The sequence below is a fragment of the Chaetura pelagica genome, unplaced genomic scaffold, assembly GCF_000747805.2.
Source record: "Chaetura pelagica isolate M959 unplaced genomic scaffold, ChaPel_1.0 scaffold7, whole genome shotgun sequence".
Lineage (NCBI taxonomy): Eukaryota > Metazoa > Chordata > Aves > Apodiformes > Apodidae > Chaetura > Chaetura pelagica.
This window is the reverse complement of record NW_009953920.1, coordinates 2,305,179-2,331,266: the sequence shown is the minus strand read 5'-3', so window position 1 is coordinate 2,331,266 and position 26,088 is coordinate 2,305,179. Positions and strand designations below refer to the sequence as shown.

At 41.0% G+C, this 26,088-nt stretch overlaps 1 protein-coding gene across 1 annotated transcript in view; it reads right to left on the bottom strand.

The window, feature by feature from the left end:
- HECW1 (HECT, C2 and WW domain containing E3 ubiquitin protein ligase 1) overlaps positions 1-26,088 on the bottom strand; it is a 179,916-nt gene that overhangs the window by 49,521 nt on the left and 104,307 nt on the right. The window contains exons 7-14 of the mRNA XM_010001546.1: positions 24,733-24,833; positions 22,118-23,470; positions 18,656-18,757; positions 13,178-13,339; positions 7,386-7,520; positions 4,728-4,849; positions 1,745-1,930; positions 995-1,129 (exon numbers count right to left, since the gene is read on the bottom strand). Of these exons, the coding sequence (XP_009999848.1) occupies positions 995-1,129; positions 1,745-1,930; positions 4,728-4,849; positions 7,386-7,520; positions 13,178-13,339; positions 18,656-18,757; positions 22,118-23,470; positions 24,733-24,833 (2,296 nt within the window). The remainder of the gene's footprint in view (positions 1-994; positions 1,130-1,744; positions 1,931-4,727; positions 4,850-7,385; positions 7,521-13,177; positions 13,340-18,655; positions 18,758-22,117; positions 23,471-24,732; positions 24,834-26,088) is intronic.

The following is a 26,088-nucleotide window of genomic DNA, read 5'->3' as shown; positions in this document are numbered from 1 at the left end:
GAACTGTTCTGGTTGGAAAAGGCATTTAAGATCACTGAGTCCAACCATTAACCTAACTCTACCAAGTCCAGTGCTAAACCATATTCCTAAACAGCACATCTACCTGTCTTTTAAACACTTCCAGGGTTCACAATTCAACCACCATTCTGGGCAGCCTATTCCATCATTGATCAAGGTACTAAAAAGAACTGGCCCCAACACTGAACCTTGGGGAACACCACTTGTGATCAGAACCCTATTTGGCAGTGGGAAGTGTTCAGACTGGACCTTCTGCAATAAATTTTAATCTTATTTTCAGAAGCATTTCTCTAGACTTTTTCTGGAAGAGGAAGATCCTTTGGCCATAATTCATCTCTACTCCTCTTCAGCTTCAATCTTCACAAATCTTCAACCGTATGGATTTGCTATATGAAGAATGTGATTGCTAGAACTTTTTCCTCCATAAATCCATGACACAAACCCAGGATTTATGCTTCTATCAATTCTGCTCATGCCCCTCAGTGATAAAAATCATACCCATGAAACAGGAAAGATGTTTAATGCAACTGAAAGCTAGGGAAGCAAACCCCAAAATACATTGGTAAATCTGCTAGGGCGTGTATCTCTTCAGAGCACAGTGTCACAGCAGGGAATGAAGTAAGACATGAGGCTGCTGAAGTATCAGGCTATAAAACAGGCATTTACTTCCCTTTACTAAAACAAGACCAGGATGTCAAATACGGATTCTTCATTTAAAATCTATTTTGCCATCATTCAATTTTGACTATTCAGTTTTACTTGTTTATTATTTTGTTCTGAAAATGGTCAAAACATAAACCTTCATTACCAGAAAGCTCCAAGATAAACCTTTCGGAAAAAAAATTAATATAAAAAATCCCTTATTTCCTTTGGAAGATAAAAATCCACAAGACAATCTTTTAAAGTCCATTTGAAAGGTAAGTAGTGGTTTTGATTCTGCTGTTAAAAGTAACTGTACTGATACCAGCACCATTACCTCTCCAGCGCTGTAGCTTCGGAGCCGCTGGAGATGCTGCCGGTGCGTCAGGTGATTCGGGAGACGACCGTTCTGCAGTGGGATCCTGGGGTCTATGAAAGTGGTAGCACGGCTGTTGTGGTCAACGAAGAAAGACTGAAACACACAGGTACAATGTTGTTTTGGTGAGAATGCCAACGTTGTGATAGTATTGTGGGATTGTAAAGTGAAAACTGCTGGCAGTTGTGTGTCAGAAGTACCCTGTCCGGGTACAGTCCTTGGAAGTCATCTGCAAATGACTTTCTTAGCTGAAGCTAGAATATCTCTTAGAAAATACCTGAAGCTATGTAGGTCAAAATCAAGTGTAATGCCTGGGAAGCAAACAATACAGAAGGTAATAAAACTACCAAGGAACACTGCTTTAGCCTATTTGGTTGTTCCAGAAGTCACTCAGCAAAGCTTCACTGGAGGCAGAGACCCTAAGTCAAATTTTGCAGTCATGACAGATCCAAACACTGGCTCAAACTTTTTTGTTAACCCAGTGCTGCCTTGGCTGTGGTGTAACATTACACAGAAAGTTCCAGGGTCACCATTGTGCTTTGAAACATTTGTTATTGAAGGTTTTTCCACTTCTAAAATAACTCTGCTTGCTACTTGTGTCATCTAAACCAAACCTTCACCAATTTTGACTCAAGAAGGAAGGAACCTTTAATGACAAAGTAGCCTGATGTGCTGTGTTAAACAAGTGATTGGTTTTGTCAGCGCTCTTACCTTGCCCTGCTGGTCAGTTTTTATCTCCCAGCCACGTGGAAGCTCCAGTCGGGTATCAGCAAACATGTTGATAAAATTTACCAGGTCTCTGTTGTGCTGATAGCGCTCAAAATTACGAGCATCTCTACGAATCTTCAGAATCATATGCTTCAGGCAGGTGCTGTTAGTGAAGACTCGATAGGCACTCTATGAGATGGAAAACAGAAGTGAAGAAAACCAACTCTGACCTCAAACCAACACGTTTGGCTATTTCATGAGACATAAGGCCAAAGAGCTGAAACAGATCCTGTTAAGAGTCAAGAACCATTTCCATTTCATTGTTCTGATTTGATTAACTACTTTATATGAACACCGAGGGGTAAGAAATATCTGGACGGTGGAACATCCCCCACATTAAGCACCGTTAGCTTGTACATAAACACTTTTCTAAAGGATGGTCAGCTAAAACGTAGCACATTGAAGATGAATGTGGCTATTTAATTGCTGTCACTGGCCAAGAGAAACACTGCTTGTGTGACTGAATGATGCCAGAGAGATGTAAAGACAGCCATAAACATGTATTTATGCTATAATTCAAATCAAGATGCTTGTGATAGGATGGATGAACTTAAGAGGAGACTGCAGTGCAGATGTCTACATCTAAGGTTGCTACCTTCTTTATGGTCACTTTAACCAGAGGACAGAAACAGACACTGTGAGAGGTAAGAATTTTTTCCTGGAAGGGAGTATTTGTTTCTGCAGTGACTACAAAGCATGTCAGATGGAGAGGTTCTCATGAGTCAGATGAATGCCACCCCTCAGGCAGCTAGTAGTACCTCACAATGGGCATTAAATACACCTCTTAGAGGAATGCACCCTGATGCAGATCTAAGTGAGTTAGTGCCAATATGGTTGCAGGATAGGGACCAAAGGGAACTGTATTTGTTGCCACAGTGATAAAGCACCACAAAATACTCTTAGGGTGACAACACTTTTTCTTGTCCACACGTAGCTCTTGTGATCTGTGACTTCAGGGAAAAAGCTCCTTAAGACAGGTATGAACCTTTACAAAAACCTGCAACCTTTCTGAGCTTTTTGCTGGAGAAAAAAATGAATACATTGGTTCTGCTGGTCAGCCCAAAGGACTTAATTACTCACTAGAGTAATAGAGGATCACTGAAGGACTTGTATCTCCAGTGAAATGAGCACCAGGGTGTGCGCCTTTAATCTGCCCAGAGAATCTGCCCCAACAGCTTTGATTTATCCATTTCTGTGTCCTTTAATGCATTTAAACCACTATAATGCAATAAACTATTTACAAGTCTTATCTTTATTATGTAAGGATTTATTGTGGTGGTAGCACTGAGAAGAGAAAATTCCCTGCACCACAGGGTCCATAATTATGGTAAGGTTGGTAAATGTTACAAAATCAGAGACAAGATCTCTGCCCTGAAGATATGACCTGGTCATGACCCAGGAAAGCTTCATGGTCACAAATTGCTAAGAGTCCAGCCTTCTCCATGACAGAAGTTGTGTTCTGATCTAACACGTGGTCAATGACTGTCTGAGTATCTCTCAGCTGCACTAGGGAAGCAAAAAATATAATATAGTTTTATCCTTCCATGGAAATAAAATATCTGAAAAATGAGAGACTTTCCCTTTTAATTCCAACTGCTGGATAGTATTTTCCAATCCCAACTTCATTGGCATAATTAATAGCTTGAAGTTTTAATAAGGGCTTGTGGTTATAATATTACAGCTGTGTTAAGCCAAAAGTTATGTGGGCTATTATTTCTGTAGAAGTGGAATCTGTATGACTATTTGACAGAGGTTTAAACAGATTATTCTGGCTCTCATATTTGAGACAACTTTATAAGCTCAAACTCCAGACCTCTCTTGGTTTTTTTTATTTCAGTGAAAAATAAAATTGGGATTCAGTCTCTTTTGAGCTGTTCCTTACACCACTATGGAATCAGTTGCTCATTTTGCAAATAACTACACCAAATGAAAATGATATTGCTCCCAGCTATAAATCATATAACACCCTGTCAATGCAAGAAATTACATGTACTCCATAACCTAGTTCAGTTAGTGTCAGATGAGCTAAGATATCCCTTTCTCTCCAGGATTTCAATCTCTGACAGATGCTTGGAGATGGACAGCTGACTTTGACCCACAAAGCACCACAGCCAAAACCTGATATCTGTAGTTTGCTAAAGACCTGTAGACCAGAAGTGTTTTAATTTTTTTTCCTTTTAAAAAAAAGTCATTTCTACCCGGAAATGAATGGTTTTCCAAATATTCAGAAGGCATGTGCTGATGCCTAGTAGAACATCTTCAAGATACTGAAAACTAGGGATGCATCTGCTTATGAGATTTCCCTATCTGCTTCCTCCTGGTTGACCTATTATATATATTTTTTTCACTCCACATTAGATTTGCAAGAAAACATGCAGATTTATTGCATTAATAGAAAAATACAAAACTATTTGAATTTTTGAAAATTAATTTTCCTTCTTGTTCTTTCCAAAATAGCTACATTGACTCAAGTCAGTATTTCTTTCACTGCATTATGGCCATTTACTTCTTGGGAGTGCAAACTGCAGGAGTTAATAGGTTTTTTTCCCTCTGTTTCCTTGAGACTTGATGGCATCTGAGTAGTACTTCTCAGGAACATAGCTTGAAAAGTAACAACATCACTCCATGCAGCAACAGACAACAGAATCAAGCCAAGCCAAAACCAAGGGCTCCTGCTTATTTTGGAAGGGTCAATTAATGAGCTTCTCTGTAGCAGAGGATTCCTTGTGTGATGCAGAATCCCAGCAAGGGTCTCCTTGGAGCAGCCTGCCTGTACTGTCCTCAACCTGGTCTGGTGCTCAGAAAGGACAACTGAGCCCTGAGTCACACAATTCAAACTCAATGTGTGTTCTCCCCAAACAGCCTGGGGCACAACACTGGGATTCAGAAATCAGTAGCATGAGAGAGCAAATAAATAATTACTCACATAGTTTGCATGCAGCACAGTAAAGAACTCAGGATTGGTGATGAACTTCACAGCTGGAGACTGCAGCAACAAGGTGATTTTTTGAGAATTCACAGGAGAAAGGGAACCTTCCCTCCTAATCTCTGGACAGAAAAAACCCACAAAAACACAGCAAAATCATAGTGGCAAGCACAGTCTATCACTTAACATTTACTGAATGGCTGCAAAAAAGATGCTATAAAAAAGTCACCATCCTGCCCAATGCATGTAACTTCTTTGTGTTTCCAAGACAAGCCTGCTGGCAAACTGATAGATGTTCACCTGGCTAGTGCTGCAGTGCTTAAAGGTCAGATTCTGGATGCTCTTCTCTACTTTATAAAACTCTGTGTTGTATCTACTGCTGTCTCTAAATATCAAAGTGAGCACAACTATTTTTACCAGCTGATGATTTGGTTCAACACTGTCATTCAGGTCCTGACTGGTTCCCTCCACTGTTGATTTTAGAGAGATCTGATTTCTCAACCCAGCCAAAGGGGTTCACCAGCAGAGACCATTTGGGAGCAAGACTGGGGTAAGGAAGCCCCTTGCTAAGCCACTCACGGCCATGTTGGTCCTGCAAAGCACTGCCCTTTACTTGTAATTGCATTATTTTTGGCCAGTCCATGGTTTTGGGGACTTGCATGGCAAAGGAAAAAAAAATATTAAAAAATGAACAGACAAAAAGAGATTCTTTTCAATCTGTATCAATTCATGAAGCACAGGAGCCAAACTGAACACTTTGGGACTGTAAACTCTGTAGAAGTGGGAACTCCTTGACCTTCCACAGCCACCAGAAAAATGCTTCTTACCATGGGATTATGGTTTGAGTGTGCAGTTCTGGTGTCTTTAAATGCAGGCCAACTTTTATTTTCAGTCCAAGGAAACTGGATGCAGATGTCATCAACAGAACAAATTCAGATTCCTACTTTTTTCTTAGCAACTACAACTTTTTTTCTTCCTGCTAGACACATCATATTATTCTGTCCACTTAAAACTGCAGACTAGATTTGATTTGTACTGGCTTAGAATCTGGATGAATGTGCCTAAACTGTATTTCTTTTGACATCTTTCATTTAAATTAAAAGGCAAATAGCAAATGCATCATACTGCAGCCTTCTCTTACTCTAGTGTGGTTTACATCACCATTGATCTTTTAATTCGTGGCATTTTACACAATATTGACTTTTTCTCCTAAAAGCAAAATAATTATCTGTAGCAGAAACCTTTTACTAATAAGATGACATTATACTCATTCGCTCTTCAAGGTTAAAACAAAAAAAGTGAGTGTTACATAATAAACTGATCTAAAAGACTTACTGGTAGGAAGCTCTGCTAAATTACTGTTTTATTATGTAGGCTACGATAGTAAATGATTACACGTATTACACGATTAGTAATGACTGCAGTACTTATAATTTAAATATTAATAATACAATGTGTCCCTCATTTCCATTTCAGCTGCTAACAGAGAGGACTGGGTTCTCTCTATAGCATTCAGTGTAGGTAAAAGGCTCCCCTAAGTTTCAATACAGAAGGACTGCAAAGAAGCTTTGAATATCAAACATTAAACATTCTTGGTCAAAATTGATTTTCAAGCAGATATTGTGCTGGTTCTTGCCAATGCTAATTCCAGAGGGGTGGCAAAAGGACAGCAAGAAGTTATCTTTACTTCCAGTAGACAACATAGAGCATGGATTAAGGTGGAAGTGAGAATCATCCAAAGGTAGAGAACTGGCCATTCATTTTGGTGGTGTAAGCACATAGTTAATCTTTGCATGTCCACAGGTTTCATAGTGGGTACTAGTCTGCTGGTGTTCCTCACATGAAAAATACACTTAGGCTATGGTTTCACAAATGCTTTAAGAAAATAGGAGTTTGACTCATAACACACCAAAGAGACACCAAAAAGAGTAAAAATGCTCCCTGCCAATCCCCTACTGCCTGGGTACACATTCTTCTTTGCTCCTTTGTAGTGACACTCATTCTTGTCTGGTCATCTAATAAACCAGATGAAAGAACAAATCTGGCTGTAAATATCAAGTACAAGAAACAAGGTTATTTTTCAGTTCTCTGCTCTGGTATGGGTGCTGTCACGTGAGTTAGTGAGGAGCAAAAAGACAACTGTGTCTCCTTCAGTGGCAGCCCATGCTTAGATCAGATCATAGCTATCACAAAACTGCAGTTTTAAAACCCCAAGTATTTCACACTTGATGCCAGGGCCTCTAAAGGTGTGACCACATGGGCAAATGTGGCAGTGTAGAAGCCATGCCCAGAGAGAATGCAAGATGAGATCACACTGCAGCAAAAATACAACAGCGTCCTTTTTGCAACTACTAAGCTGACTAAAAACCAGATGCTTTTCCCATTTGAATTTCAAATAGGCCTGTACCAAAGTAAATATGCTTTTAATGTCTTCGCAGGTATTGAAAAAGAACTGAGGCCCTTTGTGCCTTGCTTTGTACCTGTAGCTTCAGGTCACAAACCTGTGGCTTCAAGCCTAAACCTCCTTCCTTGTAATGAACTTTTTCAACCCAGTATAATAAAGTTCCAGTCTCCCATGGAAATGCAGATTTCCCCAGAACTGAATGCCATCACTGAGTAGCACTGACCGTGCCACTCAGTAGCTTTTTTTCCCCATACCTGAGGTTGGCTGGGAAGGCTCTGCCTCAGAATCACTTCCTCCTCCAGTGGGAACTCTCTCCCCCCTGTTGTTTACTACAGCATCATCTTCAGTCCGCTCTGTTGCAATAGTTCGCTGGATATTTTGGTATCTGCATATATTCAGAAAAAGGGACAACATGCTTTAGTTAACAGAGGAGCTATCTGATGCTTTCTATCTTAAAAATCAGCAGTGGTTTTGAATGCTTCCAGCACTTCTGGCTTCAGCATATGACACAGTAAGAGCACACCCAGCTCTTCACCTTCAACTGAAGCAGCTACTCACACTTGGGCCAACCATTACACTGCAAGTGAGGCATTTTGCACTGAGCAACAAATAGCTTCACAGGGTGCAAAGCAATGAAGACTCAAAGGTCAAATTTAGACAGGTATTTAGGCTACAGGTTGCTACTAGGCTTCCCTTTAAAACATCTGGACATTGGGAATCTAAAACTGCTAGTGGATCATGGTTCCCCCTCTCCTTTAGTCTTCTGGTGGCATAACCAATGAAGTAAGGAACAATGTTTGTGATGCACTGAGTATCCTTCAGTCTTTCTTACTACAGTATTGGATAGACATGCTTAACCCTAGGATGCAACACATGAGCTGAGCGAACAGCTGAGGATGCAAGTGTTATGTCCATTTTTGGAACTCAGTTGGACTGAGCATTTAGCTTGGGTGGTGACTAGTTGCAAAACAAGGAAGAGGAAAAAATACAAAAATAACCAAACAAAAGTGAGAAGGATAACAGAGGAAAATTCAGAATAAAAACCTGCAAAAGCCTTGAAAAAAATGTAACATCCTTTCCATACCAATCATGGAACTAATTGCCACATTAGTTGATGTCAGTGGGTCTGATCATGGTCTTAGGGATGAGCCAAATCATAATTACTTTACCAGATCAGGAACAAAGTATATACCTGGCTGTGGGAATTGAATTCTACACAAACACACTACACAAAACAAATACTAGTTGACTTGTTCACTCACACAGACAGATGAATAAGATGACAGATCAAGATTTCCTTGGTTCTACTGCCAAGCTATGAATATAACTCTCATATAAAATATAAGGAAATATATTTTATATACAAAGAAAGAATAAGAAAGAAGCAGAAAGAGAAAGAAAAGTAAAGAAACAAAATTAGCTTTTGCTTCACTTCAATTATTTTTAATCCTTATTTCTGGATTGCCCTTCTGTATGATATAAAACAGGATGGCTTTCCTGCCTGCATTTAATCTGATGCAGCTTTGCTTCTCACTCATTTTCCTGACTTAACACTCTTTTTCCTTTGCTCAGTTTATAACTTACAAATTTACCCACTTTCTCTCTCTTTATTTGTTAAAGCACACTTTATTCCAAATTAGAAGTTAGTCAGGAATTAGTTCCTCAAAGTGACACAGGATCATTAAAGACAAGCAGTTAGGATTTGGCTTTTACATCTCTCCACAGACCTCGTCTCCAGTAATTCACTCCAATATCTGATCTTGGGCAGAAAGGCTGGAGACAATGAATTAAAATAATTAAAGTTTTAATAGATTTATGCTAAACTTTCACAGTACAATGTGTGTTCTCCAGTACATTTAATGTGTATTTTTACAGGTCAATAAACAGCATCTTTAAAAGATTATTTTAAAATTGGGGGTTCTGGTTTTAAGTAAACATCCATCTTTACAAGGAAATTCTGATAGCAGGTCTTGCAACAGCATGAAGTTATGGCAGTTTAAACCTTCTGTTTTAGACCCAAATTTTAATGTTTTATTCACTTGACTGCAGGCAATTGAATAAACTTTCCATTTCAGTACTTGAAGAGTTTTACAACACCCATGTGGAAAAGGAAGGGGGGGGAGGGGAAAAGAAGTTAATATAATCAAGGGATATAGGCACACATACAAAAAACCCCTTGTAGCTTCAAGTTAATTAGATGGTAGAAAATCCCTATTGGCAAACCTTGAAGAGTAATATTAGCTGTATGCCAACAAAAGGTTACACTTTTCTTTTAGGTCTCAATACTATAAAACAATTTTATATAAATACCAGAAAATGCCAAAGCAACTGGAGAAAATATTTAAAGTGAAAAAGTTATGGGAATGCCTTTGGAAATTTCAGTCTCCTTTCAAAGTTAGTTCTCAAATAAGTAGGAATTTAGAAATACCAATTTGTCATAACTATTATGTCTGCAATTTCTTACGTTACTTATTACTTTTCAAATCAGCGCAAAGACAAGTCTATATACACATGTTGCAAAGCATCTTTGCAGCAGAGCTTGAACAAGCACTGTTTACCTGCTTGGCTAACAAGTCAGCAAGTCAGGTATTGCTGTAGAAAATGAGCAAGAGTCTTTTAAATAAGAAGAATGGATGTTTCTTTGGAGTTTGGCCAACACCTGGATTCTAGTATTGCATTCCCTCTATCCTCAAGTGGTTAGTAGAGCTAATGGGAAGCTTGGAGCACAGAAGGAAAGCAAGACTAGGCTCAATCAAAGCTGTGGGGTTTTTTTTTTAAAGCTGAATTTCCAAAGCTTTGTGGTTTTGGCTGGGCTGGAAATACCAAGCTGCCTTGTAATATTTTGGTCTTTCCATTCCCTTCCACAAAAGAAACCAGGAAGCTGAAAAGTGAGTAGATGAGTAGTTTAAAAAGAAAAGACATCATGTGTTTTCAAGCTGCTAAATGATTTTGAGTCCAAATTTTGTCTGAGGGTAGAGCAAAAGTTCAGGCTGCTGCTAATTCTCTCAGCAAGGTCTGTGTTTGCTGTTGCCTCACGTAAAATGATTCTTTTTGTGTTTGCTGAAGAACACCTCAAAGAATGAAGTCTGAAACACAACAAAATAGTATTTCTGAAATGAGTGCTCAAAACAAAGCCCAATGCTACAAGGTGCTGAGAGTAAGCATTTATGAAAAGTGTTTGTCACAGTCCTGAAATCTGGAGACATGAAATATTTGAAACTGTCTTTAGGACCACAATAATTTTAACATTTTTAATATCCACATTGAAAATACAACAATGACTTGCCACTGGACAAATGCTCAGTATGAATCTCTTTTACTAGAATCTTAGGAAAGGATCCCAGAATTGAGAACAATAGGAGACCTCCATATCCAGTTTCTCAAATCAAGAGAGATCTTTGGCAGAGAATAGAGAATCACCAGCTTTTTTCCTCTGTCCCAAGAAGCCATGACAATTTGTGTTTATTAAATTGCAAAGTGTTTAGTCTCCAGTGGCACTTGGGTAAGGAGAGATACCACTACTAAAAACCCTCTACACTTCTTGCTTTGTAATTGGATATGTGAATAATAAAAATAAAGACTCAAAGAATATCAGTGCTATTAACTGTCAATTCCCAGCCCAAACCAGTGACAATCAAGTCATAACCTTGAAAGACAGGCAGCCTACATGAAAACAGGGAAGAATGAAGTTGGAAGCAAGGAAATCACAAAGGCCTACCCTTCAGTTTCTGCTGAGATAGCTGGTTTAATTATTAACCAGTGTTAACTAATGGAATGGTAAATTCCTATGCACTCTCACAAGCACTGATTCCTTTCCTGGTTGTGCTGAATTAACAGGAGTTCAACCTCAAAAAAAAAAAAAAAAAAAAGGAAAAAAGAAAGGTGATTTATGGCCACAGAAGAGTTTTCTGCTTTCCTGATTTCTGTGGCAGATAACTTGCTTAAGTGGCAGCCAAATAGTCTGAGATATGACATGGCCCAAATCTTTTAAAAAGACAAATACTAAATGGAAGAGCAGTCATTGTCAATCCCTTGAAAGATCAAACATTCACTTTCTTTAGGGTCTTTTTTTTAGTATCAATGTGCTGGCTTGACATTTTCTGAGGAGGGCTATAATGAAAACAAATACTGAACAGGTTCTTTCACCTCTGCAGGACATAACAGGTGTACTGAAATGCCAACCAAAGTAATAAATTTTGTTGGAAAACAGGAGAAATTCTTCAAGAGATTGTTGATAGTGTCAACTTATGTTGCAAAACACCCACTCTAAGAGGGCTGATCTTCTAGTAGTTGCCATTCAGGGCCCATTTCTCTTTATACACAGTAACCCCCAAACTATTCTGCACTCTGAAAACAGCACTTTCAAACTCTGCATCTTTCTCCCAGCTACAGATCCTTCTCTTAGCAGAGAAAAATAGACCAGAAAACTTTTGTGGCATTTCGCATGGTATTATCAGAATATAATTTCAGGTTTGCTTGTGCTTTTCCAGAAACCATACCATTACAGTAAGAAGGGAGTAAGAAAAAATAAAGAATCATTTTCTGAAGTAAAAAGGGAGGATTTTTTGACCAACTATTTATTTTTTCTCTTGCCTCCTAAATTTAGTCTGAAAAGTCAGCAGGAGAAGGCAATGATACACAAACCTATGTGTGGACCAGTCAAACAAAGGGAAAATGTGCACCATGTTACGAGATATCTCAGCCAGCTCTGAATGAACTGACAGATTTATAGAGCCCAGTGCAACACTAAGCAAACCTGTCTGTGTCTAGAAACGTGCACTGTCCTAATGGAGCGGTGCTCTGACCTGGAAAAGGAGACAGACCTTTCAACAGGCCTAATGAGCTTGAGTAGAAATGCGACACTGATATGGCAACACTATTTTAACAACAGTCAGCCCAGAAACCTCTGCAGTGTAGCACTAGATGCTGACCCATCAATACCACTCAGAGTCAAACAGCAAAAATTACTCCATCTTTTGGAAGAACACTCCCTTCTGTTCTGGGAGAAATTTTAATAAACTTTTCCAAGAGCCTGTTCTTGCTGTTTGAAACATTTTGCAACAGCTTTCACTCAACAGTGCTTCTCATGTGGGTGAGTTTTTGGGTACCAGACACCCACAGCAGGCACTCAGCTGGATGAAAGACATCAGCAGAAGGGACAGGAACGTGTATATTTGACTTCTATGAGACATGAAAGACAGAGAGAAGGAAAGAGGGAGGGAGGGAGGGAGGAAGGAAGGAAGGAAAGAAAGAAAGAAAGAAGAAAGAAAGAAAGAAGAAAGAAAGAAAGAAGAAAGAAAGAAAGAAGAAAGAAAGAAAGAAGAAAGAAAGAAAGAAGAAAGAAAGAAAGAAGAAAGAAAGAAAGAAGAAAGAAAGAAAGAAGAAAGAAAGAAAGAAGAAAGAAAGAAAGAAGAAAGAAAGAAAGAAGAAAGAAAGAAAGAAGAAAGAAAGAAAGAAGAAAGAAAGAAAGAAGAAAGAAAGAAAGAAGAAAGAAAGAAAGAAGAAAGAAAGAAAGAAGAAAGAAAGAAAGAAGAAAGAAAGAAAGAAGAAAGAAAGAAAGAAGAAAGAAAGAAAGAAGAAAGAAAGAAAGAAGAAAGAAAGAAAGAAGAAAGAAAGAAAGAAGAAAGAAAGAAAGAAGAAAGAAAGAAAGAAGAAAGAAAGAAAGAAGAAAGAAAGAAAGAAGAAAGAAAGAAAGAAGAAAGAAAGAAAGAAGAAAGAAAGAAAGAAGAAAGAAAGAAAGAAGAAAGAAAGAAAGAAGAAAGAAAGAAAGAAGAAAGAAAGAAAGAAGAAAGAAAGAAAGAAGAAAGAAAGAAAGAAGAAAGAAAGAAAGAAGAAAGAAAGAAAGAAGAAAGAAAGAAAGAAGAAAGAAAGAAAGAAGAAAGAAAGAAAGAAGAAAGAAAGAAAGAAGAAAGAAAGAAAGAAGAAAGAAAGAAAGAAGAAAGAAAGAAAGAACGAAAGAAAGAAAGAAAGATCCTTAGGGAGCAAATGTGATGCACTGGGGAAGGAAAGAAGCCTCTGGGGCAGCGTGGAGTAAAGGGAGTGTGTAGGTTCAAGTGCTCACCGGCGGGTCCAGTGGTTTGCTGGACGGAGCCAGATCTGTGGATCCCGTCGGGTGTTGCTGCAGTTGTAGGGCGCTGCCACGTGGTGGTTCGGTTGACGTGGTCAACGTAGAACACCCTCCCGTGGCTGTCTATCCGAGCTTCCCAATCTAGGGTTGGAAAAAAAGGAAGGGGTGATGCTGTCAGCGTGATGGCTTCCAGAACACCTACATGTGGGAGATACACACACACACACACACACACACATATATAGACAGCTGGGGTTTATAGACACAAGAGATACTACAGAGAGAGGCTACAGGCACACAATAGATATTTTGTGTAAATATTCCAAGTGTACATTCAGATGTGTATATATACTATGTGCTCATCTACATCTATGTGTATGCATATACTGCATAGACATAAATACTTCACAGATGGCACATAGCTAGCCTGTGGAATCCACTGCCATAGACAATGAAAAACAAGTGACATAGTGGCTACATTTTTTAAAGGGCTGGATCATTTTAGCGACAGCAACACCAGTCGGCTGGATTCACTGCAGGTTGAGGTAGCCACATAGAACCAACCTTTAGCAGAAAAGTATTACATCTGAGATAATATGGCACATCCCATGTTTTCTTTTACTATATTTCAGAACTGCATGTTTCATTTCTCTCTTTTTGTTAAGGTAGCTTCAAAGGATACCATCCAGCATTTAAAGGCTTCACTGAAAACTGATCACAGCCTGGTTGGACATATCCTTAGAAATCTCTCTAAACAGATGAGTCTAAGAAACCTGTTGCTCTGATGAACACCTACTAGATTTAGCAGCAGCTAAACTGTAGCAGCAGTTTTAGGTCGCAGCGTAATATCAAGCCTTCCTGCATTATTGTTCCCTGCTAATGCTTAACTTGTCCCATGGTTGAAAACCAAAAGTTATTTGGCCTGTGAAAAGTTATGATGGCCTGTGAAAAATGGTAATGTTGATTTTAAAAAAGTGTTTGGAACAGAAGAAATTCAGCAGTGAGTTAGCTAGCAAAGCCATAGAACAAATTGGTTGGAATGTATGGAGTAGTGATATAAATTAAGACTTGCTAGCTTCATATTTTACATGATCCATCAGCTGATGAAATATCTATGTAAAAATATGCACATACTGTCTACATGTGTTTATGTACCAACTTCACTCACATTCACACACAAATCCACGTATGGTGATTACCTTTGTGGGCAAACACTTCCTGTTATTCCCATACTCTTACTATGATATTCTCCTTCCTGATGAGTCCATTCCTTCTTCTATGGCTTTCTATGTCCAAATTCAGGATCAGCTGGATTTCATACTTTATATATTTTATCTCCTACTCTCTAAGAGTAGTACTGAAGGTGTACCTCTTCCTGCTGTGCCTGAAAATCTATCCTTCACGACTACTTCTCATCCCCTGAATGCCAGCCCTGACTAAACTCTGTTCCCATACTTGGTCTGGTCCCAGCCAAAGTGCAGGCTGCTTAAGTCTGTAGCTGGCTGCTCTGACACGTTAATCCCACAGACCTTAAAAGATGGGCCCTGGGTGTTGTTGGATGGATTTCCTGTAAGACTCCAAAACAGCAAGAGCCATATGCACATGCATTATTTCTTTAAAAGCTGACTATAAGTACCTACAGTCACACCACAGATACACACACTGTCTCCCTCTCTATGTGAACATCACTACACAATTCTAAGGAGAGGACTCTCTCCTGTCAGGTGAAGTTTCCCAAGGATGTTGTAGCTGTTTCAAGAACAAGGTCACAGCTTTGTAAAAAAAGTCTGAAACACAAGACGGTGAAAAACAGCACATCAAGTACAACAGATGCACATTGAAGGAAATCAGACTGACACATAAGGCAGGCCAAAGGCCAGAGCCTTGCTGAGGCTGTCACTGGTGGCAGGTGTACCACCGTGGGTGGGGAATGGTCCTTCTGGAGCTATGCACTACCTGCAGTATCCTCAAGGAAATTATCTCAGCCAGATCAAATGTGACATGATGTACCTTCACATCAGTAAGAACTTCATTTTCCTTGCTGTTGTCTGGCAAAGGACAAACCCTAGTCCTCACCCCATGCTGCTGCAGTATACATCTGACAAGTTGAGAATAATAAAGTTGATGGATAATTAGAAGCTTGTAGAAAATGTTGTAGACCCACACTCTATAGACAGCCTACAGAAGACACCAACTGGTCATACTGGTCTGAAGCCTGCTGATGGACACTTGGTAAGAATAATACCACTCAATAACACAGTCAAACAAGGGCTTCTCATATTCCAGCCCTGTTGCACTACTGGCTCTAGAGACTACATTGCAGTTTCTCTCTAATTAAATGCAACTTAGAGTTCCTAAGCTCCTAAGAATAATACTTAGAAATACAGGAGCAACAGAACTTGTCCACATCTTGGAGGTCACAGTGAAAACATCAGGTCAGGATCCTGCAGACGGATTACAAGTTCAGAAAGGTTATCTCTGTTGGATGTATCAGACATCCAGCTGCATGTGTACAGACATGAAGTACACCTGTCTGTGAGTTTTGCTTTATTCATTGCTTTATGGGTATATAAAACTGGGAACATGGGCTGACACTAGCATTGGCATGCTAAAATACCAGGAATTGTGTGTCACGTGGCTTTGGAGAAACCTGCAGCAGTACTGCTCCTTGCAACAGCATTTTTAATCAGCTGAATACATCTTTTGGTGATCCAGGAAGGTTGTGAGAGGGTGACAGGTGTTGATACTTTTGTTGTATGCAGGTGGCAGATGCACTTTCTCTTCCCACAAGACAATCTGTAAGTCACACAAGTCACCGAAGCTGCATATGATACCAGATTTGTGGGCAGATGGATGGAGACCTGGACAGGGAGAGGAGCAGGCTGACAGGTGAACTGACAGACAGAACTCTTCTTCTGAGCTGTATTCAAGTCCCTTTATGCTACTTCAGGGATACGGGTGATCTAGGAAGCAGCCAAACCTCCTCAAGGTCTTCTGTTAGTTTTTCAGGCAAAATAAGCCTGTGACGACAAGAGAAGCTAACATCCATTTAACCTTCACAGCAAGAGCACAGGCTGGGGACAGGGCTATACTGTTTCAGTTTTCCAGCAATCCCCCACCATCAGCTGAGTCACATTTCACAGCACACTCTTGAACTGCTCCGACTTACACCAGAAAATGCAGGACCATAATTCTGGTGGGGCAAAATAAATACACTGTTTTTCCCTTGACATGCTCAGCCACACCTTCAGCTTGGAGCAGCTCTGAACTGGGCCCAGGTATTTTTCTTGCGTTTGGTTCTGTAGGGTTTCCAGCAGTACTAGCAAACACAGCCATAAGAAGGGGTGATGATTAACACCACTGCGAGGCAGCACAAACTCTGCAAATCTTCTGTCAATCTCAGATAGGCCTTAACATTCAGACTGGTGGTTATGACATTCCTGCATAAATAATGAGTATGTTCTACTTTACATTCCTAAATAAAACTGTCTGAAATGAAATTTCCACCCCGAAGATCAACTGTTTTGGGGCAACGATGAAGCAAAGCAATTCAGAAAACTATTCAAAAGGGCAAGAAGACTGTCCAGCAGATTCTCCATGACTGAAGTAAAACCAGTCAAGATTGAACTTGCAGCAACAGCAAATTGTCTTCAGCTCTACTTGTAGATGGAAGCTAATGCTGCATGTGAGAAGTAAGACAGGTTTAAAATACAAAGTTTCTTTCTGTGGCATGATTGAAGAACTATTTATCTAGGATTAAGAAGCAATAAAGACACTGAGATAGTGATGCTGAATGGTAGTAGAAGTAGTATTTCTAGGTTAAGGCTATAGTTTTAATTTTGAAATGTTCTTAAAATTTCATGAAGACTTTGGAAAGAGAATTCCTAGGTGATATTATCCAATTCAATTTTTTGTCCCCAAAATTAACTTAGTACTGTCTATTCCTATTAAGAACAATATATTTAAGCCCACGGTGTCAGCCTTTATTGTACAAACAGTGCTATGTGCAAATGCTAAAATAAAATTTGAGAAAGGGATGTCACTTCTGTACTGTATCATCACACATTGCATTTCATGTCCTTACACCCCGTTGGGAGACCCCTTGTGGAAACCAATGGTAGAAATACTTACATTAAGTACTTATGTACTTACTTATATGCTTAATGAAGTAAGGATAAGTATAAGAAAGAAGAAAAATGTATTAAATTGGTGATGGAAGAATACGGAACAAATTCCCAGTATGTTTTGTTTACCTGACCTGGTATCCTATCATTAAGTGATCTAATGGGGAACGTGCCCTATTCACAAAGTGTTGGGGTAAGAGTAGGAGGAAGAGGAATATTTTCCTGTTACAGAGGTAACCACTCCCATTTCATCATTCACAGTGGGGCTCTAAGAAGACTTGGTTGGGCTGAAGGCATTTGAATCATTCACGCTACCGCGCAGCTGACGCCAGCATCAGGGCTATTTTCAGCACAGGGAATACTGAGAGCATGGCTGGTAAATGATTCATGGTTTGTCAAGGGCACCACAGGCCAAGTAAGTGAGTTCCTTCCTTGGCGCTGCACACTTTGGGTCCTTAAATCCTGTGCTGAAGTTGAAAGGTGCTCAGCAGCGCGTTGCAGGGCACAGAGTGCGCTCTGCTGGGCGCCTGGCGCTAATGCAAAAAAGCAGGGCAATCCTCCGGGAATACACATGGGAAGGGCTACCGAAAGCAAGTGAAAACACCTCCAGCAGCTGATTCAGTGGTAAAAATCCCGTATTATCAGCCTGCTAATTGACCACGCTATTTAAGGCCCTCTCGTTTTTATCCAACGCAACTGCAGATCTCATCACAGTCCACAATGAACATAAAATTCACCGATTATCAACTCCAATGATAGTACAACAAGATAACTCTGCATGAGCTGCCTTTTCACATCTTCTGCTAGCTTTGCTCAGATTTGGACCTATCTGTCCCAGGAGCATCCTGACTGTGAAAGGGTTCCTGCTAGACCTACAAGCAGAGCTGGCAGACCACAGGGACTGCCACCCCAAACCATCTTTGAAGTTGGTTATGGAAAACCTGGAAACAAATGTCACAGAAAAATGCAAGTACTTTGCTGATACACCACCCAGACAGCTTTATAGTGAGGCTTCTGGAACACCTGACAGATACTCACTCATTCCAGTCTAAACACACCGACTGGAAACAGGGAAATGTTATTATTTTCATTTCATGGTAGGTAAGGAAGAAGACAGGCCAAGGTAGAGGGAGGTTATGGAGCTTGTCCAAAATAACATGACAACACTTGAAGTCAGGATCAAATAAGAGAAACAAAAGGGCATATTGCTTGGGTTCTGGGGAACGTATATACAGAACAGATGGGGTTCTTTGGAAAGACATACTGACCTCTACACTGTTTGAGTTAACAGGAAAAGCTGAAAAATGCAATACATTAAAAAACTAAGGCTTACTTGGTGGAAGAGGCTCATCGATAGTTGGGTAGTGATGATGGTCAGGCCTCAGAGAAGGAAGCTGGCTGACTGGCTGAGAATTATGGAGTAAAGGACAATCACCTATGGACAAGATATTTAAGACATTGACAGTCATTCACTGTTTTCACAATGTGGTTCAAAAATGTGCTTGTAAAACAAGTGATTATTTCTAAATAGGTTAGCCTGGTGTACTAGCAGCTCTGGTTATTCCTATTTTAGGCACTATTGTAATAACAACTTGTATGCCAAAGAATTATTAAAATAATGCAGTCAAGGCTCTGATCTCAGCTTTGAGTTGATCCTAAGCTATTATGGGCCAGATTCTGGACTCATAGACACACATGTAAGCGAGAGAAGAATCAGGCTTGATCTCTGAGAAATACTGTGCATGTACAATCAAACTCAAGCTTCTGCAGATATTCACAGGAATATGCAAAATCCTGGTTCCAACTTCTAATTCATCCCCATCAGCTGAACATAATGTTAAAAGCTGCCAAGGATCTTTCTCTGCTTTTCCAAAAGATCAATGACTGTATAAATGGACTGGAATGGCAGGATTTTGCAGTCCCTGAAAAGCAGATCATCCCCTCCTATACCTATTTTTTAAAATTCAAAGAGTCCATCTTGGGTGAAAGGAGGGAGAATGAGAGCAGGACCAGAAATAGGTAGAAGACAGGCGGTAGAAAAGAAGAATAAGGGATAGTAAGGCATAGTAAGGATCCAAGATAAAGAAGGAAGACCTGAGATACAGAAGAAGGAAAGAAGAAGAAAGAGAGACACACAGTAGACAGTGCAGAGGAAGTTTAAAAACACTAATGTATGTATGTTTATATATCCAAATAGGAAATAAATAAAACCTAACCCAATGTCCAAACTCATGTTCTGTTGAAAAGATCAAGTAACTTAAGATCCAGTCAATGTTTAAACAATTCTTTAAGAAACTAAGTTATAGTAAGGATGGAAAAGCATTCCTCATCTTTTACCTAACTGTGAGAATAAGGAACCTGCACATTAAAACTTCACAAGTTCAGAATTCAGATTCCTTCTTCATCTGACCTTAAAACTTAGAAGCCAGGACTATTTATCCTACTAACAGGCACATTTTCATAATGTGTGATCACAGCTTTTCACTATAACCTCCAGCTCCATGTGGGCCTGCTAATACAGATACAATCTAAGTTGCATAAATGTAACATTTACAGACATCAGGAAGACGCAGCTTAGGGAAAAAAATGTATTTCCCATTCCCAACATCACCAGATAATTACACGAAGATACTTCAAATGTAAAATCCAGACAATTCAGCTAAGCCAAACTTGCTGTGGGCTGCCTGGTTTAGCCATCTTTAATGTCAGAATCTTACTACTATGTGAATGTAAAAAACCCAAGCATATAGCTATCAAATGTAAAAAAAACCCCAACAACAAAGAAAAAAACAAACAAAAAACTCCACCAAACCCCCCCCCACAAAACCAAAAAAAAGACATTTTTTTCTTAAACAAGAAACAGCTGGAAGGCAGAAGCCAACTTTGTATAAAACTGTAAAAAAACCCAACTTATACCATCCAGAAGTAAGAAAAATCACTGAGGCAAAAATACTCCCCCTTCTAGGTGCTCTGATGATACCGTATGGCCTGTAAAACGTCTTCATTAAATCACTTGTGTATAGGCCTATCTTTAAGTTGCATCTGCTGCATGTTTTGAACAGACAGCAGAGTTATGTAAGTTATTACTCAGTGCTAAAATTCCTTCTTTCATAGCTTTAAAAGCTGTGCTGTTACTACAGGTGTTGCAGCACCAACTTCCAGATCGCCCACCTATGTTTCTTTACTTACCTCACCATAATTGACTCTTCCCTAGTCAAGAAGCATGGTAGTGTCAGTCACCTGGAGTGGAGGGAGGTGACCACATCTAGTGTATTTGTAACAGCTGCCAAGTTATGAAGCAACGTGCACATTTACCAAAGCACTCCTGGTGAGACCAAGAATGCCAAGAGCTGGGCTGTCCTTCAGATATACTCTCTCTCAGCTCATCAAAGCAAAGCCACCGTGAGCACTGCAGTGCCCTTTCTGCAGGCTCAGGGGGCACCATCTCAGACCCCTACTGAATCCATGTGCAGAAGACACCCTGTCCCCATATATCCCATCTCAAAAGTACACACAGTCCAAGTCTGCAAGGATGATCTCACACACATGCTTGTGCCCCTTTAGGTATACTGGCACATAAATGCTGTCCACATGCCAAGACCCTTGCCTGCAAGTAAGGAAACTGGGTTTCTGTACTTCTGGGAATTCAATTATTTGGGCTAGATTCTGCTCTGCAGAGCAAATAATTGCTTAGGCCCAGCTGTCTACAAAGTCTTTACACAGTCCAGCATGTAAGGCCATCCTCACACCTCTCTTTCTGCTGGGTTAGGGTCCGTGGCAGTGGAAGGTGGGGATAAATAAATTTGGTCTGGAGAAAAAAAGGCAGAAGGATGCTTTGGTTGGCATTTCCCAGTGATCCCCAAAAACGCTGTCCTTTTGGTGCCATTTTACTTTGGTGAAGTCAAGGGACTACCTCTTGACTTCACTGCATACTCCTTAGCTGCTGCTGAGGCCTTCACTTCTTCAACTGGAGAAAAGCAATACAACAGCTGAAGAAATGATGATCAAACCCATCCTTCATGTAACTCCATATGACATAAAATGAGCTATCAAAGGGAGGAACTAAAGGTAACAGTTTGGAGGGACTGGGGAAAACAGTACCCAAATTACAAAGACAAAAAATTACTTTCTTAAATGTTTTATCTCTAGAAAAGGCCAAGGAGATTAGTTTTATTCAAGATAGTTCAGTTTTCCAAGTATCTAAGGAAAAAAAAATAAAATCTCTGTTGGTCTGTGAAAGCTGAGGTAGGTTTGTTTGATACCTGAGGAATTTGGGCTAGAAAACTGGTTTCATAAGAGACAAATATTTGCATTTCTCTGTGCTTATGACTGTGCACGGCTACCAAGGATATATAAAAACTGGCCCAGGCCTTTAGCTGGTGTAAATCAGCATATCTGCCCTTTGACAAGCACAAGCTGGTCCTTTCACAGGCTAGTAGAGACATGGCAGCACATCAGGGATGTGAAATGGAACAATCCCAGGAAATCAGGAATGAGTTGGTGGATGTGATAATGCTGATCCGCCACATAACTACAGCAGTTAATCTTGATTTTACAATGATGCATGAAAAGCTACCGGGATCCATATATATAGATCCCCATCTGATTTATTTGGTTTTGCTGGGATTTTTAAGTTCAGGCTCAATTATCCATCCCCCCCGATAACTGGCCCAGCTCACAGTCCCCAGACTTGTGCGAAATAAATCGTGAGCTGTCTGAAACCTCGATTATCTGATGCCTCCTGTGACACCCAGATAATCAGGGTTCCTCAGAGCATCGATTCTCAGGATCTAACCTTCTCTTCTGCTGCTTGGACCTGCTACTGGGGTGTCTAGACCCTCTGTGGCTCTTTGTGGATTCCCACCATGAGCTACTAGTTCATCTGGCCACTGGGAGGAGCCATCCACTTGCTCCCTGTCCAGCTCAGGGCTCTGCACTGAATCTGGCACTGACTCAAAAGCGCTGTTCTCCTCCTCATCATCATCCTGTGAGGAGAAGACCGTGCTCTCAGAAATCTTTGCACTGTCGACCGAGGAGAAGCGGGTGTGGCTGGAGAAGCGGTTGTTACTGTCGTAACAGGAGGTGCTGTAGCAGGAGGTGCTGTAGCAGGAGGTGCTGTAGCAAGACGGGCTGTAGCAGGAGGTGTCACACGTCTCACAGTCGTTGTCGCCATTGGCCCTGGAGCTCGACTCGCTCTCGCTTGCTGGCCTGGGGTGCTCCCCATCCAACAGCCCATCATGTAAGTCAGAGAGTTGCTCATCCAAGGTCTCGGGAGGTACCGTGCTCTGGCTGAAGTTCTCCTCAGCATCGTTTTCCAGAGGAGGCTCTGCGGCCACCGTCTCGCTCTCACTGACCCCCTCCTTCTCCGGCGCCTCCTTGACTGTAGACTCCTCCTCGGTGTCTCCACCGTTGCCGCCGCCCTGGTCCTCCTCGCCGTCACTGCCGCCCCGTGCTGAGGGCAGGCTGTGGAGCAGGTTGTGGATGCGGATGTAGTGCGTGCGAGGGGTCTCGGGCTCGCCGCAGGCCGCCGCGATCACCGTCTCCAGCTCGGACACCGGCAGAGAGCACGGCCGGTTTTTCCTCTTCGCTGTGCTCCTCAGCTGCAGCCTGTTGTCTGCCGCCTCCTGGGCTGAAGCCCCTTCTTCTTCTTCCTGACCCTTCTCTAGGTCCTTGCCAGCATGCACTTCTGCACTCACCTCGCCGGTATCTAACGCTTCTACGCTGGTCAAGACTCCATCCTCTCCCTGAGTAGCAGAACTGACTTGGTTATGTTCCCTAACTTCAGTCTCAGGGGGAGACACGCAGGCCAGCAGAGTCAGCTGCTCCATCAGGTCCGTGGCACTCAAAGAACGCAGCACTTCTGGCACGGATTCCACGGTCTCGGGAACTGGAACTGCATCAACCTCCCCATCTCCTGCTAGCTCTTCGTTTAAGCTGTTCTGGTTGACTTCCCCAGGTGGTCTGACAGCCCCTGGGCTATCGACACTGTTCACACTGTATCCATTTAGCTGTTCTGGAGCTGTACTTTCTGAGGTCACCGTGTTGAGGCATGGAGGCTCACCGAGGCTTTCCTCTGTGGGGTTGTTCACAGGGCTTTCCTGGAGGTCAGCTGGCTCAGGATCAGCGCTAATAGAAACCTCTTCGTCATCTGTATGAGACAGGAAAAGAAATTACTTACTCTTTTAACAAGAAGTGTTGACTGAACCAGAAGCTTGGCTGCAGAGGCACAGGCATCCACAGCAATCTGAGAAAATTAAAAGCATAAATTACAGAGTGAAATGAGTGGGCAACTGAGCAATTATCAAGAATTGCTGCTTTCTTTTTTTTTTTTTTTTTTTGCTAGGCAGTCTTTGTACAGTGGGTTTAACAACCATGGGGCTTACTCATGCTGGTAATCTGTATGCAGCACCCTGTCTCCCTGCAACATAACCTGAGGGTAATACCTTCTAGAAATATCTCTTTGATCCAAACTGACATTGGAGGGAATATCATGGGAATTACACAGAAGTCTTCCCTGAGGCTTTAATGACATTTTTCTTGCCATGCTAAAGCCAACAGGACTCCACAACATAAAACTTATACAACTGTTTTTCACACCCCTGAAACTTTCCCCAAAACATCCTTTGTCGTGATCCTCATCTGCACCATGTCCTCCCAGATGTCGGACAATCTGGGCTCTTCCACACCATCCAGATAGTCACAGTTTTCCAGCAAGGGGCAGGCCACAATTTCCAACCATTAATAACAACATTAATAATAGCTGCTATTGGCTTGACAAAGCGTACCTGCGAGGGCACTACCATAGAGAGGGCAAAAACTCCCTGAGCAAGGCTACTGAGACTTTAACAAGAAAAGGCTCAAAGTTACACCGTTGTGACAGTGACTTCCTAGTAACTACAAAAGAATGTGAACCAAAAGCAAACCAAAAGGGAGGGAAGGAGGGGAACACTGAATTATTTTTTGTTATACTTTTTCCACTTAAAAATATTCAAAATTAGAAACTTTCTATTCACCTCTACTATTATATTCTCCATGTTTGCTTATGAAGTGTTCAAATGCAGATGACGCTACAAATAACAGCCCACCTAGCACTTCCCTAGGAAAGGAGACAGGGAAGTAGGTAAGACTGTAGTTTTCCACCTTCTTCTCTCCCAGTGATGTGACAGAGTATTTGAAGCAGCCAAGAGCAGGGGGATACGAGACACCAGTAGGTCTAAGCTAAGGGGAAACAGGGAATAAGTTGTGACTCACGATGCATCCTGTGACAGGGAACTTTATGCACTTTCCTTTGTTCATGGCTGTACCTAAAGTCCCAGAGTAGCCAGGAATGAATTCAAACTTTTGAAGAGAAAGAATGCAAAGCCAAAAAACCAAGATCTAGATAAACAATGGGTTAAGACTGAGAATTACCTGGATGGATGGAAGAAGTTATCTCAAATCGGAACTGCAGCTGGCCACTGACATGATCTGTAGGAAGCCTGCGACCCAGAGTGTAGCTTACAACCCTGTCCCTGAAAGAAAACAAATATTGTCACAATACACTATGACCTTCACAGTGTCTGCTGTGCATAGATAAAGCTGCTGTGTCCTACAGAAATACAGAACGATTTTCAAAGGCTATTCAACCCAGCCATGAGGGCATGTTGACTTGCATACGAGAGAACGAATGGCAGAGAAGGAGAGGACAATGTCTTCAATTACAATGGAACAGCTGAGTCAGTGGGTAAGACAGGCTTCTGGGATACACAAGCACGTATGTATATATAGAGAGAGAGAACAGTGGGAATGGAACTTCTGCAGTATGGATATGAAAACACTGACATGGGAAGCAAACGACTCCCACTTCAGCTACTGTAACAAGACTTCACTTCCCTAATGATCTGACCATGTCTGCCTTTCTGCAGAACCTCACATTTCTGCATATCCTTCCCTTCACCATGTGTATAAAATTCAGCTTTCCTGTCCTTCTATCAAAATCCTGTACAGGCCAGTCCCCGCTTACCACTTTCTCTTTTCAGGCTGGCTGAACAACTGATCTTCATCTATTTCCACCCCTCTTACCTCTATGAAGCTGAAATATCAGGAGAACACCTTCCTGACAAGGTTGATCAATGACTCCATTCTGTCCTTGTGCAGGTCCCTCCCTTTGCCACACTTCATCCACCCCTCAGAACAGAATGAAACTATAGAAGAGATTAACTTCCCAGCTGCCCAAAATGAGGCTGAATCAATGTTTGCAAAGCATTTTTTTGAGTGTAAAGGGTTTACTAAATAGTAATATTTACACATCTTTTGAAGAAACAGTTCAATTCCAGTTGGGCCCAATATATTTGCTAGGGTAGTTTCACATGCATCAGAAACTCATATAAATGAGAAGATCTCTTTCTGAACTTGTGTGTATACTTCCCAGTGAACTTCCCTGAGATTTAAAAGCCATTATGGTATTAAAACTAAGCCAGATACAGGTACAGGTTGGAGGCACTGGTCTTGGCAAAGTATATCCTTAGAGGGTGTTTACAATAAGGAAGTAAAATAGGAAGATTTAATCAGAAGATGATGAGAAATCTTCTCATACATAGGGAAGCCAGTGATACCAGTTATAGGGCTCAACCCTCCTCAAGCTGTTCTTTTCCATCTGGTCTCTAAAAAGCTAATCTATCTTCCCTGCTTGACAAACAGGGAGGTAGCTTAGTTCCTCCTGGTAGATTCAGCTGTCAATATCACAGCCAGTTTTTTAACCAGCTGTTCAAAAACATTTCCAACAAG